Below are 18,454 nucleotides of genomic sequence, written 5' to 3' on the forward strand. Positions count from 1 at the left end.
AAAGCTTCAAATACTTTATATAAAAAGTGATTCACAAAATTGTTTTAACTGTCATAGCAGCTTTGTGTGGTTAGGTCAAAATTGAGAGGAGGGAATGAGTGAGCCAGAGGGTTTTCTGTGAGCTTGCAGAGGCCCGATTTGAACGGGACACGTCTCAGCATTTCAGATGGCTGCACCACACTCTTGAAGCTTAAGTCATTGCTTTGAGAGACTGACACCGGCAGAAACACAAATGTGTACAGTATACGAAGCCAAGAGAAGCTAAGTTACCATGGAAATTCTAAGAGGAGCGTGGCAGGAGCAAACGTGCTGAGGCTGAGGCCAATTTCAGTGATTATCAGACCTCCACTCAGGTAAGCCGGTCGCGAGGCTGTACTGTGTTATAAACTTTGATTTCTGAGCTCCAAATCTACTGTCGCTTTTGACCGATCCCTTCTGCAGGAGATAATTTCTTTTGCTGTATAATTGTTGTATTAACACATACAGACAGTAGCGGGAGACGCGCTTCTTGCCAACTTCTTTTTCAAAGCAAGCATTCCTTTCTGTAGGGGGGTAGGGAGGGAGTCTCCCAACCCAAAAATATCTTGGTTAGCTCCCGCTTAATAGCCAGAGTGTCAGGGGTGCTTGATCTCATCTTCAGAATTTTTTCCTGCTTTGGCCATTTCTTCTATATCCGGGCTGCTCCAGTAGGAAATACATCTGCATGTCCCATCCCAGCATCCTGTTAGGAACTCCTCTGATCAGAAGGCAGCGTCTTCAGCTGTGAGGGTCTGCATTGTGCCGGTTGCCAAGGAGCGCAGAGCAAAGGTGGGCACTTCCGGCTTCAGGAGCAGGAAGAGCTGGTGCCGCCTCCCGTGGATAGCGTAGGCCTTGTGCATGGTAGTGACCACGTAGCAGTGCTGCGGAGGGTGAGAAAATCCCGCCTGGAACTCCTCCTGCAGAGGCACTGAGGGAAGGACAAGGAAGTTAGGAGGCAAAACAGGCCTCAGCCAAAGCACAGAAGATGCAAAGAGACTTACATGTCCTGCAAGCAGGGGGGTACCACCCAGAGGGTTGAATGGGGTTGAATGTCCCCAGGCTGTGGCCATAAGTCACATGGGGGGTGGAAATCGCCCCCTTCCTCCTCCCCCGGGTCCAAACACTGACTTCAAGTCCTGGCGCAAAAAAGTTGGTTTGTGGTGGGGGAGGGCGGCTGCCCATTCTGGGGGAGGCGGGGCACGGAAAACTCAGATTTTGCACTGGGCTACATTTTCCCTAGATATGCCTCTGCCTGCAAGCCTATGAGTTAGTTTGTAAACACGCAGAATGTTGGCTCAGGCGCCAACCAGGCCACCCCAAGAACCTCTACTTTTATCTCAGTCTTAAACCAGTGGGGGAGAGAGAAAACAGCCCTTGCTTGTCCCTTCTCTCCACTACAAAGTTCCCAACGTGTGAAAACTTGAAAATTGCCCAGTGTGCAAATATTTGGCATAGTTTTTAAGGTCCCAGATTGATCCCCTTTTTGCTGGCAGCACAAAACGTGAAAGGGTGAAGCCAACGGTCCCTGCCACCATTACCCACCTGTGGTCCCTTCTGACTTCTCGGAGGGGAAGTACAAAGAGATCGCTAAGGCGTAGAAGGAGCGGAGGGCGCAGAGGCGTCGCTTCAGAGGCATCTCGGATCCTGCAAGAGGCAGGGGGCTTCTGGTTAGAAAGGCTTCAGAGAAATAGCCGGCCTACCCCCACACAGAAAAGTCCATCATAAATATCTGATGGAACAGGTGGCAGTTTTTACTAGAGTTTTTGATGCCCCCCCGAGAACAGGTAAGTGCTGTCTTTTCCTTTGCAGTTTACAGGAGCCCTACCTTCAGCACAGGTGCCGTGAGGCTGTACCGTGAAGATGCTTTTCCTCTGTTCTTGGTTGATCAACAATAACCTGTTGGCGATAAGGGAACGGACAGTACGGTTTTGGAGTAGAGACACAGGAGTGTTTGGAAGCCTCTGCATGAACAACAGTCCTTCAGAGCGACTCACCCAAGAATGCCCGGGGCGAGAGCCATGCTTGGAGAGAGACAGCGAGGAGAGGCTCTGGCTGTTTGCCTCAGGAGATCCAGCAACGGTTGCCAAAACTGCTTCACGAGCTGTGGGTGGAAAGAGGTTGTTAGCAACGCCTGCTCCCAAGGTTAATGGCAGCTCTTGCGATTTATCTGCCATAACCGAGAAGGATCTTAGACTTGGCTCTCCCTTTGATTCCCTTGGGCAGCTGGATAAATAATGGGCATTGTCCTATCTAGTACATTTCTATCCTACCCAGACAGTTTAGGGTGGCAATATGTGGTTTTCCCCTCCCATGTCATCCTCGCAACAATCCTGTGAGGTAGCTTATGCTGGGAGACAGGGACTGGCCCGTGATCACTCAGCAAACATTGTGGCAGAATTTCCCAGCTATTTGTCTGACACTTTGACCCAGACACTGCCCTCCTTTGCCTATCTAATGGATGGGCCAGCCCTAGGAGGGGATTGCAGAAGTCAACAATTTAACATGTTGAATAGCTCCTTCCAACCCAGCCAGGCTGCAAGGAAACAAAGCAGGCTGCTTCATTGATATTCCCCTCACCTCATCAGCCAGGTACTGTAAGGAGGGAGTCGGCCCGCACAACAGCACCACCTCCAAACCAGGAACAAGCTGGAAGGTCAGGAATCGGTGGGGAACCTGCCAGAGAGAAAGGGACAAGAAAAATCAGAAGACCCTGCTCCCCCCAGCTCTTCTCCACCCGATCTATCTGCTTGCTCACCGTGGGGCTGCCGTGAGGAAGGTAAACGGGCAGGTCGCGGGCGGTGTGTGGGGGCAGTGTGCGCACCATCCACACCAGCAGCATGGCCTCCTGGGCGGCAAGCTGCCACCATTGCTCCGTCGCACACAGTACATAGCCCCCTGCAAGCAGACTGCCAAACCTCGACTCGGCTGCACTGGCGAAGGCTTCTAGGCATTCCTGAAGGAGGGGGAGAAAACACGGAAGACTGCAAGCTAGAGACACGCCTTTGTTTTTCTGGGGATCCTTGGAATACGTCAAGCCAAGTTTTAATCATTTGTTACTCTGCATTAGCGAGCCCTTGACATTTTTTGTTCAGTTAACTCTTCTGTCGATAGGAGCAGTAAGGTTAGCTGGAGTATATAGAACTCGTGAAACTGCCTTGCATCAAGTCAGACCTTGGATCTATCCTGGCCTGTGTCTGCTTTGGCCCCTTCCGCACATGCAGAATAATGCACTTTCAATCCACTTTCACAATGGTTTGCAGGTGGATTTTGCTACTCCGTACAGTAAAATCCAGCTGCAAAGTGCATTGAAAGTGCATCATTCTGCATGTGCGGAAGAGGCTTTTGACTGTCAGCAGCTCTTTAAGATTTTAAGCATAAGGCTTTCCTGTCACCTATTATGCCATCCTTTTGACTAGTGGTGCCAAAGGTTAAACCTGGGATCTTCTGCATGCAGAGTAGATGTTCTATCGCTGAGCCACCACCTCTCCTCTTAAAGAAGAGGGAATGCCAGCTGTAAGGGGTGGGGCACACAATACTCCCATTCTCCATTTTGTCCTCACAACAACCCTAAGAGGTAGGTTGGGCTAAGCGAGAGAGCAGGGCTGCGGGTTGTCCAAGGGGACCTAGTAGTAAGATTTATTTACGGTCTTTGACCAAAGGATTTACAATACAATTTAAAAGGGGACCAAGTAAGATTAGCAGCAGGGCAGGGATTCGTCTCGACAGGGGCGGCTCAACAGTGGCACCACAGTGGCAGTTAGACTTCTGTTGCTTTTAAGTGTCATTCTGATGGGAAAGTGAAATGTGATCCCTGACTTCAAACCCCCACCCCCCAAGGTTTTGTATTTCTGGGAGGGGGAGAGTATAGGAGGTTGTAACCTCTTCTGAAAAGCCAGGCTCACCTGTAGGATGGCCCTGGAGGGCATCACAGCGCACTCCACATACTGGGTCAGGTCAGCACTGCATTTGCCAGGCTCCAGAAAGCTGTCAATCAATCTGTAACATGCCTAGAAAGAGCAGGAGGAACAGGGTGCACCTTTATTATCTAAAACAGTTATCCCACACCTGACTCTCCAAACACTTTGGAACAGGTGGTAAAAACAGTTTGGAAAATTACTGTCAGATAAAACTGCAGAGGGAAGTAAAAAAAAGAAGTATCATGCTAAGAAGTCACTGGTCATCCCTCACCACTGACAAAAGGCGCTCTTGCTTGCCCACTCACAGAATCTTAAATTTAATTATTTTTAAAATATATATTCTGATACCCTTTCCAGCTGGTCACGAAGAACAATTTCTGAGTGACCTGCAGTATCGCCTTGGATAGACCTGGGGGGAGGAGACTCTAAATCTGTTCTCGACAAAGCTGCTCTGCATTTCAGATTGCGGCAAAGACCCCTTCAATTGATCTGAAAGGGCACAACCCACGGGAGCAACCAGCAGCCTGGAAAAACATGGTGGGGCCCTTGATCAGCCCTGGTGAGAAGTTGCCCCTATGCCTCTGCAATTTCGATCTCTTAAGATCCCAACAGGATCCATGATCGCTTCTGCTCCGCCCTTTCGCTCTCTGGGCCAAAAGTTACCTTCAGGTCCTTTTTGAGACGTTCGATGTTGCGTGCGTTGGCCAGTTCCTCCAGGCCCAACACTAGCACCTGTAGCAAAACATAAGATTGTCTCCTAATTCCAAAGGGGAAATTGCTCTAGGAAAAGAGGATAGCTGCACTTCGAGCAAAGGAACGCCACAGCCAGCTCTCTCAACAGCTAAGTGGCTTTTTAGCCCTGGGTTTGATGGCGTGTGCTCTGTGTTCATTAGGAGCCAAAACTTCTTTAACACTCCAGAGACAAAGATCGCAATCTGTTCTTACAGAGTAATTTATCTGTAAGAGAGCCAAGTGTGGTGTAGTGGTTAAGAGCAGGTGCACGCTAATCTGGGAAACCAGGTTTGATTCCCCGCTCTGCCACTTGAGCTGTGGAGGCTAATCTGATGAACCTGATTAGCTTGTGCACTTCAACACATGCCATCTGGGAGACCTTGGGCTAGTCACAGTTCTTTGGCACGCTCTCTCAGCCCCACCCACCTCACAGGGTGTTTGTTGTGGGGGGAGGGGGGAAAGGAGATTGTAAACTCCTTTGGGTCTCCTTACAGGAGAGAAAGGGAGGGGGATATAAATCCAAACTCTTCTTCCTCTTCATCATCTACAATGGCCTACAATCTACGCTCACAATCTTTAATGCAGACTGGTATCCCCACTCCTGCTATAATAGGGGTCCCCAATATGGTGCCCGTAGGCAACCATCAACATCTGTTCTGTCACCCAGTGAGGATTTAACACTGAAGAGGATCTGCAGCGTTTGTATGCAATGTTTAAAATGAAGGCTATGCTTATCACATAACTGACTCGGCTGCTCCCCCTTAGAATAACTGTCCTATCCACCAATGGACTGGGCTTATACTGGAAGCTCCTTTTACATCCTGAAGACGGAATGGCCATCCACTTCCCCTGACTGCTCACCATGGCATTGAAGACATTCTCGAGGAGTCTCCCAAGGCTGAAGTCACTTGCACCTTCGTCGGAGGACAGGACAATGAGGGTGATGCTGGGAATGTAGAAAGAGGGAGACATTGATGCCAGAATGTCATAGAAGCTCTGCCCGTTAAATGCTACAGCTTTCAAGGGACCTCTGTGCATTTTCAAAGACCTGTCTTCCACTATAATGGTTAGCAACTTGTTAGGGCGTTATCCTTATACTTACAAGGACCTGAATAAGTTCTTCATAATAAAAAAATGTGTGTGTTGCCAGGTCATTACTATCAGGTCATTACTGGAGAGCCAGCGTGGTGTAGTGGTTAAGAGCAGGTGCACTGTAACCTGGAGAACTGGGCTTGATTCCCCGCTCTGCCACTTGAGCTGTGGAAGCTTAACTGGTGAACTAGATTAGCTTGTGCGCTCCCAACACATGCCAGCTGGGTGACCTTGGTCACAGCTCTATAGAGCTCTCTCAGCCCCACCTACCTTACAGGGTGTTTGTTGTGAGGGGGGAAAGGAAAGGAGTTTGTAAGCCCCTTTGAGTCTCCTTACAGGAGAGAAAGGGGGGATATAAATCCAACTCTTCTTCATTTTATATGATATTTAAAATTATTGTTATTAATTTGATTTATTAGACTGCTTCCCCCCCAACGCACTTGAGCAGTTTACAAGAAGGCAACTTCAGAACTATGGATTTTGAAGGCAAGGGATGAGCAGAGGTGGAAATGCCGTCTTCCTCTGCATAGCAACCTGTCTTCCTTGGTGATCTCCCATCTAAGTACTAACTGTGGCTGACCTCGCTTAGCTTCCAAGTTTGATAAGGTCAGGCTAGGCTGGGCAATCAGGCTGCTCTAAGTGGATATTTGGGGGTTATCTTAGGAAGTAAAGAAAGCCCCCCCAAAAAACAAGGCCTCCTTTTAATTGCCTTTTGGTTTGCTGTCCTTTGTACTCCATTGATGTGGTCACCACCTGATGCCACAGATCTCTGCAACCAGAAAAGTGAGAGGGAACCCCACCCCAAGTTCTAACAAGGTTTCAGAATTGGATAACATACAAAATCCTCAGTGTACATGTCTTATGAGACTTGCTGCATACTGTTGCAATGGGGATGCTAATCAGAATGAGAGAGAAGGGGCCAAGAAAAGAGTGTGAGACCATTTTGTCTCATAACCACCCTTATTCTTAACATGCTGTACTAAATAAAAATAGCCTTCAACCTGCATATTAGTAGGGACCTGATTGGTCTAGATTTTTATATGCAAGCATAGAAACTAGAAATTGACTTTAAAAGCAAAGAAACCAATACTTTCTGAATTGACAGTACTTGATGGCAGTTACAAAAATGTTAAGTCTGTTGATTATAATTTGCATATTAATAGGTATCACCGGATCAGCTGATATCAACGGAGCAGTTCTTGGACTACAAATTCTTTGCTCACCTGTTGTGGAATACTTTCCACACCACACGAGTATTCTCTGTACAGGCAGCTGTCAGCAGGACATCCAGATTTGAACCAAACATGTGAACCCCATTCAGGGAGCCAATCACTGAGAAGGGCAACTAGGAGAGGAGCAAATGAGCAGCTATCATTGTATATGATATTATTATTATTATTGGATTAATTTGATTTATTAGACCACTCCCCCCATCCAGATGGGCTCAGAGTAGTTTACAACATGACCCTGCATATAAAACAATGGAATAAAAATAAATATACAAATACAACTTCTTGTTTACTCAGTGCTTCGCAGTTCTCATCTGTTTCACCATAACAACCGTTATGCAGCTGCCACAGTTGGAACCAAAATCTTCACATTACCAGCTTCCCCATGATGCAATCTAACACACAGTTTCAATGAAAAGAAGTTAGACTGACTAGAAGAAAGTTTCATGTTTACTAGTAGGTCAACCCATTGGCCTCTCACCAAGCATTGTCTACTCTGACTGGTAGCTGCTCCCCAAAGTCTTTCCCGGAAGGATTTTCAGAAGCCAGCCTATGTACTGTAGCACACAAACCACACAAAGTGTTGAGTTGAAAGGTTTCTTCCAACTGAGTGTAACACTTATCCTACTGATAGCATTCATTTATACTGAGTAATCCATCCTGAGTCTCAGTGACCAAGGTGTACTGTAAATAATACAAAGAACTTTTAAAATGTATTTGGTAAACTGGATTCTGCTCACAAAAGGTCATGTCATACAAGTATTCTAATCTTTAAATGTGCCAAAAGGCTATTTTGTCACTGGCTACAGTCTTGTGGCACCTTAACAATGAGCACATTGCCCTGTAGCAGAAGCTTCTTGTGAGTTAGAGTCTCTTAAATTATTGGTTTATTTCGTACTTGTTAAAAAAAATCAGTCACTACAAACACACTAATCAAAAAAATTGAATCAAGAATATAATAAAATGTTCTGATCTGTTTTGGGAGACAGAAGGACGGCAACAGTCGCACAGTTTTATCAAAATAGGTTGCAATGATAACATTACAATGTATATCTCATGATTAATATACTGAAATGCAAGAAACGTAGTTTTATTTTAATAAAATGTAACCACTGTTCTGAGCACAGCAAAAATGACTAGCATTTCTCAAGAAAGTGGCTTGTGTGTCTTTTATGAGCCAAAGGTTTTGAAGTGCCACAAGTCTCCCAGCTTGGTACCTCTATTCGTTCGAAGTCGCAAAATAAAGCAGGAGTCCAGTGGCATCTTGATAGCTAACAAAAAGTTTTCCCCTGTGAGGTTTCCTGAACCTCTTCATCGCATGCAGCATGGAGTTCTGATTCAGGACAGAAACTTTTAACCAGAAGCACTTGTTACCATGCAAGGTGCCACGGGATTCTTGTTTCATACAACTCTCCATTATTTTCAGCCACGAGACAAATCTACTTCCCTTCGGAATCTGTATATCCGATCAGCACACCAGGAAAGATCCCTGTGCTGAGCAAACGGGAAACAATGAGATTCCCATAAGGGAGGGAGAAGCAGCAGCCATAACCCTCACCTGCTGCTTGACGGAGCCACCCCGACTCCTGCAATATAAGGGCACCCCGCTGCTGGCTGTGAGGCACAACAGGGTCACGGAGTCCCCTGTTTCCTCCCACATCTTCAGTCTGCGGAACTCCGCCGCCCGGTCCCACTCTTTTCATTCCTCTTTGCAAACCCCAACCACCATGCCCCACTCTTCCCCCTAACTTAGGGCCGCCATCTTGGTACCCCACTGAATGCCGGGACAAACAAGCGGCACCGTTGCCATGGTAACTGGTACTCTTTAGTGACTGGTCACTTGTCTCTGTCTCTCCATCGCCCCGCCTCCGGTAAGAACGGGAATCAGTTCTAGTCAAAAGGGGCAGAAATGTCTGAGCATAACGCGCATGCGCAAGGTTGGGACACCAAAAGAGGCAGGAATGTTCGAGTATAACGCGCATGCGCGAGGTTGGACGGACCAGAAGGATAGCGCTTCCGGTTGATGAGAAGCAAGCTGGAGCTAGCCGGATGTCTGGGTTGGGTACGAAATGTGGTGGTGGGGTGAGGGAGGGGGGAATGAGGGATGTCAAAGGACACTGAGCTGGAAATCCCTTTTGTGTCTTCCTGCTGCTCCCTTTATTTGGCCTATGGATTATTTCTTTTTTTCCTTTTCTGCTAAGGTGAATTGGTGACCAGTGTGGAGAAAGCATAGTCAGAGAATGTTGGATTCTCTCTTCTGTAGTTGAGGTTATGGTAATCTTATGAAATTGACGAACAGGTGGCTCAGGTTCAGACCAGAGCAATCCATAGTCATGTCTCCTCTTTTACCCTTTTGAGCATATCATTAACTTGTGGAACTCGCAGCCACAAGAGATAGACTGCAGGTGTCGATGGCTTGAATAGACAGGGTTAAATTAAGTCAATTGAGGTTGCACATCAGTGGCTATTGTGCAAGGCTAGATGGATCTCAGGTCTAATCCAGAGGGCTTCTTATGTCCTGTGTAAACCACTCTGGCTCTGTCTGACTTGTGGCTCTGCTTCTTCTTCATTCTCTCTCACCATAACTCTTCCCTCCACTACTAAATTCTCAGTTTCTATTTCTCTTCCTTTCCCATTGTTCTGTTTACCCCACCCCAATCAGATACGTATGAATTCTGTGTCTATTCCTTTGGCACTGATAGTGTTAATTAATCATTGGTTTCAATTTTGCCTCTGTGATTAATTTTATGCTGTGATGTGGGTGAACAGCCCCTCCCCATCCTAGGTAGCAGGAGGAGATGGTGGTGCCAATGCTGGACATGCCTGCTCAGCCCATGGGGATGGTAGCTGATGTGGTCTTCGTCATCGAGGGCACTGCCAATCTTGGACCTTACTTCGAGTCCTTGCGCAAGCATTACCTTCTTCCTGCTATTGAGTGAGTATTGAGTGAGTTCCAGCGTATAAGAATATCTCTGGTGCAAGAAAAAAGAGGTTCATGTAGGGTACAGGTACAGTCAGATAGAGAAGCTCAAACAGCTTCCTTTCTCAGAAAGGACTATGTAGTTAGTAACTTTACCTATTGCCAGGTTCTGCCTGTTTAATTATATTGCTATTTAAATACCTATTAATATAAAAGATGATGTCTTCTAACAAGTGTAAATTACAGATCACGGCATTAAATCAGACTTTGCTCTGAAAAATTGCAGTTTCATTGAGTGAGCCTGGGCAAATCTGTTGCTCTTTTTCTGCCTTTGTGCAATTTAATATTAATTATTAATTATTGGCATGCTTGTATGGATGATTAGGCAAAAGGTTAAAATGTTTGTTTACTCAAAACTTTATGCAAGTTGGTGATAAAACTCTTAATGTCTATTAAGTATGTTGTGTTGGCTTTGCAAGTAAGTCTACAAAATGTACCAGTTTTTACTAGTCCACTTGCCAGTGATTTGGAATATGTTGCCACAGGAAGTGGCCACTAACCTGGATAGCTTTAAAAGGGGCTTGGAGGAGAAGTCGATCTTTGGCTACCAATCTTGATCCTCCTTGATCTGAGTTTGTAAATACCTTAGCAGACCAGGTGCTCTAGAGCAGCAGCAGCTGCAGAAGGTCATTGCTTTCACATCCTTCATGTGAGCTCCCAAAGGCAACTGATGGGCCACTGCATGTAGCAGAGTGCTGGACTAGATGGACTCTGGTTTGATCAAGCAGGCTTGTTCTTATGATTGCCCAAATGTGTTTAAAGAATGCTAACAATTTTAAAAAAGCTGATTTTTAATGCTATAAAACACCCATTGTACATTTAGAGGACGAAGTACAGAAAAAATAGCGTGAAAAGGATAAACAAATATTTAGTTTTTATATTTTTGCAGCATCAAAGAAGGAATTCTTTCTTTCCGCAAATATTTCAGTATATTTTGTCCAAACATATCTGTCAGATGCTATAGAGTCAGATGCTACAGAGTTCTACTTTTGAGTAATGTGTGCTGTTTTCAGTAGGGCTGATCCCCATGGAAGTGTCTGTGCAATGCTGTGTGGTCTTATATTCACGTAAACATATGTAGCGTTTTAGTGTTAGTATGCACATGTACTTGGAAATGCATCACTGACCTCAGTGAAATATTTGTGATAAAATAAAGCTTGGAATGGTATTTTGCTAATGGTATTTTACTAATAAATTACAATTATGTTCTCTCTTTTTCCTTATGTGTTCAAGGCTGTTTAAAATAATGACTTGCAATCTGAAAGATAGGGTACCAAAGGGGGGATGGAGAAGAAAGAAGAAACCCATTCACGTTTCCAAAGAAAGGACTCATTTTTCAGTTTCCAGTTTATTCTGTTTTGAAGCCTCCAGGAAAATGAAGCATAAAAATGCCATATTAATCTAGCACTAATAATACACATTTTAAACCATTAGAGGCTTTGCCAAAGTAAAGTACAAAGGTATCCACATTGTTTGCAACTTATCATTTCCACTGACATTCAAATAGGTGATAATATAACTACTCTCAATTCATTCACGACTCTTCCGTAACTTCTCAGCGTGTCCCAGTTGGAGACAACCCTGAACCATGCATGGCCTTGTCTGTCTGCTAAAATGTTTGCTTATTTGTTTCCAGGTACTTCAATGGTGGTCCCCCAGCAGAGACAGACTTTGGAGGAGATGTACGTGTGGAAGGGTGCCTTTATTGGGGGGATCTTTATTTTTTTGTTGCGGGGGGAGCAGTCAGTGCTTATTTATGAAGTTGTTTTCAATCTGCAAGAGTTTATATTAAAATACCACTTATTCATCATGGCAATAAAGCAGAGGCATATCGGGGGAAATGGCACCCGGAGACAAATTGTCTCTGGGCGCCCCCCCCCGTACCTCGGGGCGGGGCTCTGCCTCCTCCAGCCCGGCTACCCTCCCAGCTGGCAGCGGCAGCCCCCCATCAGCCCTTCCCTTCAAGCCCTGCCCCCAGCCTCAGTGCTTATAAAAGCAGCTCTTGGAGGACGGGGGACAGCAGTCACTTCTGCTCTTTCCAGAAGGGACTGCCGGCTGGGAGCCCGGGGGGGGGGGAGCTGGGGGGGTGGCGTCCTCGGCTTCCTTGGCCCCATCCATGTCAATGATGACATGGGCAGGGTCAAGGGTTCCCAAAGACGATGACTTCCTGCTGCCTTGCTGTCTTCCTGGGAACGTGGGGTTCACATTCTGGTCACGTGGGAAGCCCCATTTTGTGCCCCCACATGACCAGATTAGTGGAGCCCGGGGTAGAGGGTACCCCCTCGTCCCTAGGCAAATACGCCACTGCAATAGAGACCATGTTTGGATGAAAAAATTGGGTAGAATTCTTGTTTCTCACATTATTTTTGGGTAAGAATTACCTAGCCATTCAGAGAGCAAGAGTGAAAAGGATCAGTGCAGATATTTGCTGACTAAGGATTTTACAACAGTAATACCGTTCCAAATCATGATGTCACATCCCAAAATGAGTAATACTTCCCAAACGTTCAAAAATAACGTATAAAAGATCTATCTGCTGTTTACAGGCAATAATTATTTCAGTTAGTGTACCAAAATAAAGATTTTCCAATAAGACAGAACAGCTAAGCAACCCCATCACATTTATTAAAAGTGTGCTTTATATTAGGCCTGTTGCCCAATTTATAAGATTCTCTGGTGAAAGTCAGAGTCCCTGGAACACAAGTTGCAGAAAATCAGTGTCACAGATCACAAGGGGCATGGTGCTGAAAACATTGCTGCCCAGAAGCAGCGCGGTGTAGTGGTTAAGAGCAGGTTCACTCTAATCTGGAGAACCGGGTTTGATTCGTCGCTCTGCCACTGTGGAGGCTTATCTGGTGAACCAGATTAGCTTGTGCACTCCCAACACATGCCAGCTGGATGACCTTGGGTTAGGCACAGTTCTTCGAAGCTCTCTCAGCCCCACCCACCTCACAGGGTGTTTGTTGGGGGTGGGGAGGGAAAGGTGATTGTAAGCCCCCTTAAGTCTCCTTACAGGAGAGAAAGGGGGAGTATAAATCCAAACTCTTCTTCTGCCTCACTAGCTTTTCCTTCTTCTCTCTTCTGCAGTACGGAGGTACCCAGTACAGCCTGGTGGTATTCAACACAGTTGACTGTGCCCCTGAGTCGTATGTGCAGTGCCATGCACCAACTAGCAGTGCTTACGAGTTCGTCACGTGGCTCGACAGCATTCAGTGAGTTAGAGTCCAGATCACAGGTGTCAAACTCGTGGCCCTCCAGATGTTCATGAACTACAATTCCCATCATCCTTTGCCAGTGTAGCCAATGCTCATGTTGGGAGGGACTGATGGGAATTGTAGTTCATGAACATCTGGAGGGCCGCGAGTTTGACACCCCTAGTCCAGATGATGCTGGGAAATACTTTGTATTCATATGGCTTAACTCTTTGCTAGAGTGAATTGATGCCATAGTTGTTTGGATTGGGAAAAATGTTTCTGCATATTTCTGTACCGTCAGCATAGGGAAGACCTGATGGAAAATGCGGGAGGGCGTTGAAGTCCTTCCCCTCCAGCAGATTTTTTAAAAACGTTCCTTTGTCACCAGTTGCCACCATAGTACAAGCATCTTCGCTGTGTGACTGAAGGTAACTGTGGCAGCCATTTTGCGACTAGCTATGCCTGCAGCAGCAGCCACTTTGCGACTGTGGCCACCACACTGTGTCAGAATTCCAAAGGTACCCACAGACTCAAAAAGATTTGGGACCCTTCAGTTAAAGGATCTCTAGTAGCAGAGCTAGAAAAGCCCTTCTGCAGAGGAACTGGAGAGCTGCTGCTATGTGAAAAAGATAATTCTGGCCTACATGGGTTAAGAGTCTGGTTTGGTTTGCAACAGATTTGTATATGCTTGAGGTTCTGTGTAGGATTTCAGGAAGATTCGTTGAAGAATCAGTACCATGTTGTCTCCTTCCTTTAAGATTTGTGGGTGGCGGCGGAGAAAGCTGTAGTCTCATTTCAGAAGGGCTCAGCACAGCTCTGCAACTCTTCGACGACTTCAAGAAGATGAGAGAACAAATGTACGTTTTATTTTTGGGCCACGTATAAGGCAGGGCAGGAAGCTGAAATGAAGTGTGTGTGTGAATGTGAGAGGTTCCCATCTGTTTTTAGCATTTGAAAATGACCAGTCTCATTAAAAGTGTGCTGCATCGTTTTTATTTCATGATTCTGAACCAGTTTAAACGTTTGGAGTTCTTTCAGATTCTCAGCTTTCATTTTAAAAGTCTCTAGCCTGTTTTGTTGTGAAGATATAAAGGGAAAGGCATAGTTCTGCAACAAAAAATGGAACAAATTGATGTATTTATGCAGTTTTAAATGTTTATAGCGATATTATTTATTTGATTGTTTTTATTGTAAGCCGCCTTGAGTTATAGAGATATGGCAAAGTATAAATGAAATAAATAAATAAATAAATAGAGGCTTCTTAAAAAGCTGAAAATTCTAAGAACCCGTTAATTACATTGTTATGGTGCTATAACAAACATTTAATTGCGAATTAAAAGCCCCCCTCTGGGGTTGGTAGAGGTAATGGTCACCACAGGGGCAGGGAAAAATGATCTGGACTTCCCCGACCACATGGGTGCCACTTGGCTTTGCCATGATTTCCCCCAAAACATTGCAGCCAATGAAGTTTGGGAAGGATTACCAGAAACACAGGAAAAATCCTAGGAGGTGCCCAGAACCACCGTGGTGCTGTGTGGAAGGAAGACAGAAACCACTTTCCAGAAGCATCCAAGTGAGAGCAAAGAGCTCAGGTGTAAATGACCCTGTCTATATCGCAAGGATTTGCTTCCAGTTTCAAATAGATACCCTCAGAGCTTGCTTGCTGTCTCTTTGCATGCAAATGTCAAAACCCCTGTTTGTTTAAGCCGTGGTTTAACAGCACTCAAACCGTGATTTGACTTCTTCTCACAGCAAAGGGTTGAAACTACCCAGCATGTGCTTGGAAATCTTGCTTTGTCCACAACCAGTCGTAGTTGCCTGCAGCAGGCACAGCCTGGGGTGCTTCTTGCTACTTGGCAGCTGTCTGTATGTGTCCCTGGTCATTGCTCTAAACAAGCTGGGATAAAGACAGGATTCCTGCATTCAGACACAGCAACTAACCAGTCACTAGAGTTAGTGTTCAATTGTTATTCTGGGTGAGAATCCTGGTTTGTTACCCTTCTGCTAATCAGAGTTAAAAAGGTGGCCAGCCTTTAGATGCTAAGCCAGAGGTTTAGATGCTGAACATTTTGCCTTTGTTTTTTCTTTCTCACGTCTATCCAGTCCAGTTGACGTGGGCCTGAGACTGCTCCTGCAAGTACATTCCCCAGGCATGAAAACTCCACAGGTGTTAAATGCATGGCTTACATTAGGCTTCTGTTCAAAGCCATACTAATACGCCCTACGAGGAGAGACTTAGGGAGCTGGGCATGTTTAGTTTGGTGAAGAGAAGGTGGAGAGGTGACATGATAGCCATGTTTAGATATTTGAAGGGAAGTCATGTTGGTGAGAGAGCAAGCTTGTTTTCTGCTGCTCCAGAGACTAGGACCAGGAGGAATGGGTTCAAGGTGAAGGAAAAGAGATTCCACCTAAACAGCAGGAAAAACCTCCTGACAGTGAGGGCTGTTCGACCGTGGAATGCACTACCTTGGAGTGTGGCGGAGTCTCCTTCTTTGGAGGTTTTTAAAGAGAGGCTGGATGGCCATCTGTCAGGAGTGCTTTGATTATGTGTTCGTGCATTGCAGAGGGTTGGACTTGATGGCCCTTGGGGTCTCTTCCAACTCTATGATTCTAATAGACCCCGTTGCTGTAGTCAAGTCGTCATGATATTGCTCTGACTTCTGAATCCTCCTTTGCATCCAAGCAGGACATGTAATTTCCCTGACCTCATTGGCAATCTGTTTTTATATTCTTCCCCAAACAGAGGACCCACTCACAAAGTCTGCATCCTTATTTGCAACTCCCCACCTTACTTGCTTCCAGCTGTGGAAAGCACCACATATTCTGGCTATACGACAGAGAACCTGGTTCAGAAGATTGGCGAGGTGAGTGACCGCTTCTTCTGGATGGTAACCGGGATTCCTGTGTTCTCCAGCATTATGGGCGGAGAGATGAGGAAGTAGGGACTTAAGCTGTCAGTGTCAGGTCCAGTGTGGTCAATTCCAGCAGAAGTGAGGTCAATTCCAGCAGAATCTGAAAGTGACATTGCACCAAGGAAGGCACTCTTATCTTTTGCCTCGAACTCTGTGCTTTAAATGTAGAGTTTTAAGCAAATGCTAGAGCATTACCCAATGTGATGACCTCACTTTTGGGTTGCACTGGAAGTGATGCCATTTTGCTGGGTATGACTTAAGGTTGGAACTGATGCTTTAAAAAGAACCGGGAACCAGTTTCAGCAAAGAGAGTAGAATTCCAGGAAAAGAAGCCAACAGTGAGGGAAGCAGGCTTAAGATGAAGCAGGCTTAAGATGATGATGAAGAAGAAGAGTCTCCTACAGGAGAGAAAGGGGGGGATATAAATCCAAACAACAACTCCTCCTCCTCCTCCTCCTCCTCCTCCTCCTCCTCCTCCTCCTCCTCCTCCTCCTCCTCTTCTTCTTCTTCTTCTTCTTCTTCTTCTTCTTCTGAGCTCAAGTTCATTGTGCAACCACCCTGATGAGCCGTGATGCTGAATTTGTAGTGATTTTTGGAGTTAAGGTTGGAGTGCTGGTTTTTGTAATGGTTTTAACTGACATTTTAAACTTAACTGTGTTTTTACTGATCTGTACGCCACCCAGACCCCTTAGGGATGGGATGGTATATCAAAACTGATAAATAAATAAACAACGCATCCTTTTAAAAATTGTTTTCTGTAGCGCGGCATCCACTTTTCCATTATCTCCCCGCGGAAGTTGCCTGCACTGCGGATTCTTTTTGAGAAGGCCGTGATGGGGGGCATGTTGGAGGCCCAACTGAAGGACTACAGCCAGGACCCCCGACATATGATCCTCATCCGGGGCATGGTACTGCCAGGTAAGAACTGGTGGTGCTAACCTAGTCTATGCCATGTTGTTGTACCGACGGATGCTCACCCAAGAAGAGATCAAGCCTGGAAGAAGAAGGAGGAGGAGGGAGGGTTGGATTTATATCCCCCCTTTCTCTCCTATAGGAGACTCAAGGGGGCTTACAAACTCCTTTCCCTTCCCCCCTCACAACAGACCCCAGATAAGCCTCCACAGCTCAAGTGGCAGAGCGGGGAATCAAACCCGGTTCCTCCACATTAGAGTACACCTGCTCTTAACCACTACACCACTGCTGCTATTGGTGTGTTTGCCAGCTAAAGTCTCCTCTTTCTTTGTCTTCAGTAGCAGGAGGAAGCGCCCCCAAACAGGCTGTGCCCCAGCCCCAGCTCCCCACTGTGCAGCCCCAGCTCCCGGCCACCCCTCCACAAGCCATGCCGGCGGTGTCCCAGCCATACCAGGTCTGTCCTTGAACCTGGGAGGGGGGTGTGGGCAGGGGCTGTCCCCTCTCGAATCTGACTTTTGGTTTCTTCTTCAGGTGCAGCCCTCCTCTACCCTCACTGCTGCCCAAGCAGCTGCTCAGTCCGCAGTGGAGGCTGCCAAGAACCAGAAAGCCAGCCTGGGCACGCGCTGTGAGTCCTTGCCTGTACCCCAGACCAGGGTTAGGAAGAAGCTTTTACGGCCCTGGTCCCTGCCTGGTGGAATGCTCTCCCTCCAGCTGTCTGGGCCCTGCAGGACCTTAATGAGTTCCGCAGGGCCTGCAAGACTGAGTTATTCCACTGGGCCTTTGGGGAGACCAGCTGCTGATATGTGTGCCCGGGCAAAATCTAAGGCCCACTGTTTCCCTCTTAAGAGGAGTTTTTAATAGCTGGGTGCCATCTACATTTTAATTGGTTTATGATAATTGAGCACTGCATTTTAATTTTTAACTTTTATGTATTTTGTTTTCCACTTGTCTGGCTATTGTTGTAAACCGCCCTGAGCCCTCCGGGGGAGGGCAGTATATAAGTGGAACAATAAATAAATACATAAATAAGTATGGGGTTAGGCTATAGGAGGTGAAGGCGGGTGTCGGTGTGTTCTCATCAGCTCTCAAATGCCAACAGTTCAGCTGTGAGCACGCTCTCTTCCTCCTGCCTTCCCTTATTCCGTCCTCACCCCTTCCCTTCTTCCTGTTTCCTTTTGCCCGCCTTCTCCTTCCCCGTTTCCTGTGTACCTTTCCGAGCTCACATTTGTGGGTTGTTCCTCATCTGCCTTCTGCCATCCTTAGACCAATCCTCACCTACAGGAGATAAGATGGCTGCTAACCTGGATAGCTTTAAAAGGGGCTTGGACAGATTTATGGAGGAGAAGTTGGTCTATGGCTACCAATCTTGATCCTCCTTGATCTGAGATTGCAAATGCCTTAGCAGAACAGGTGCTCGGGAGCAGCAGCAGGAGGAGGAGGCCATTGCTTTCACATCCTCCATGTGAGC

The 18,454-nt window shown here is 46.4% G+C and overlaps 2 protein-coding genes across 9 annotated transcripts in view; one reads left to right on the forward strand and one right to left on the reverse strand.

Moving 5' to 3' along the window:
- On the reverse strand, window positions 1–8,923 carry FUZ (fuzzy planar cell polarity protein). The gene is made up of 11 exons (XM_048517743.1): window positions 8,547–8,923; window positions 6,983–7,104; window positions 5,529–5,613; window positions 4,599–4,667; window positions 3,921–4,025; window positions 2,774–2,971; window positions 2,596–2,691; window positions 2,013–2,119; window positions 1,844–1,914; window positions 1,561–1,662; window positions 1–946 (listed from the first exon to the last, which is right to left on the reverse strand). The coding sequence occupies exons 1-11, from the start codon at window positions 8,646–8,648 to the stop codon at window positions 741–743; spliced, it is 1,263 nt and encodes a 420-aa protein (XP_048373700.1). The 5' UTR covers window positions 8,649–8,923; the 3' UTR covers window positions 1–740.
- MED25 (mediator complex subunit 25) overlaps window positions 8,913–18,454 on the forward strand; it is a 22,435-nt gene continuing 12,893 nt past the window's right edge. For 2 of the 8 annotated variants that reach the window (XM_048517734.1, XM_048517737.1), the window contains exons 1-9: window positions 8,913–9,050; window positions 9,758–9,923; window positions 11,605–11,650; window positions 13,056–13,180; window positions 13,921–14,019; window positions 15,906–16,026; window positions 16,836–16,992; window positions 17,325–17,440; window positions 17,518–17,611. In XM_048517734.1, the coding sequence (XP_048373691.1) occupies window positions 9,787–9,923; window positions 11,605–11,650; window positions 13,056–13,180; window positions 13,921–14,019; window positions 15,906–16,026; window positions 16,836–16,992; window positions 17,325–17,440; window positions 17,518–17,611 (895 nt within the window). In that variant the 5' untranslated portion in view covers window positions 8,913–9,050; window positions 9,758–9,786. The other 6 variants (XM_048517736.1, XM_048517739.1, XM_048517738.1 and 3 more) reach the window with 5 other exon arrangements.

The sequence above is a fragment of the Sphaerodactylus townsendi genome, linkage group LG15 (assembly GCF_021028975.2).
Source record: "Sphaerodactylus townsendi isolate TG3544 linkage group LG15, MPM_Stown_v2.3, whole genome shotgun sequence".
NCBI classification, from domain to species: domain Eukaryota; kingdom Metazoa; phylum Chordata; class Lepidosauria; order Squamata; family Sphaerodactylidae; genus Sphaerodactylus; species Sphaerodactylus townsendi.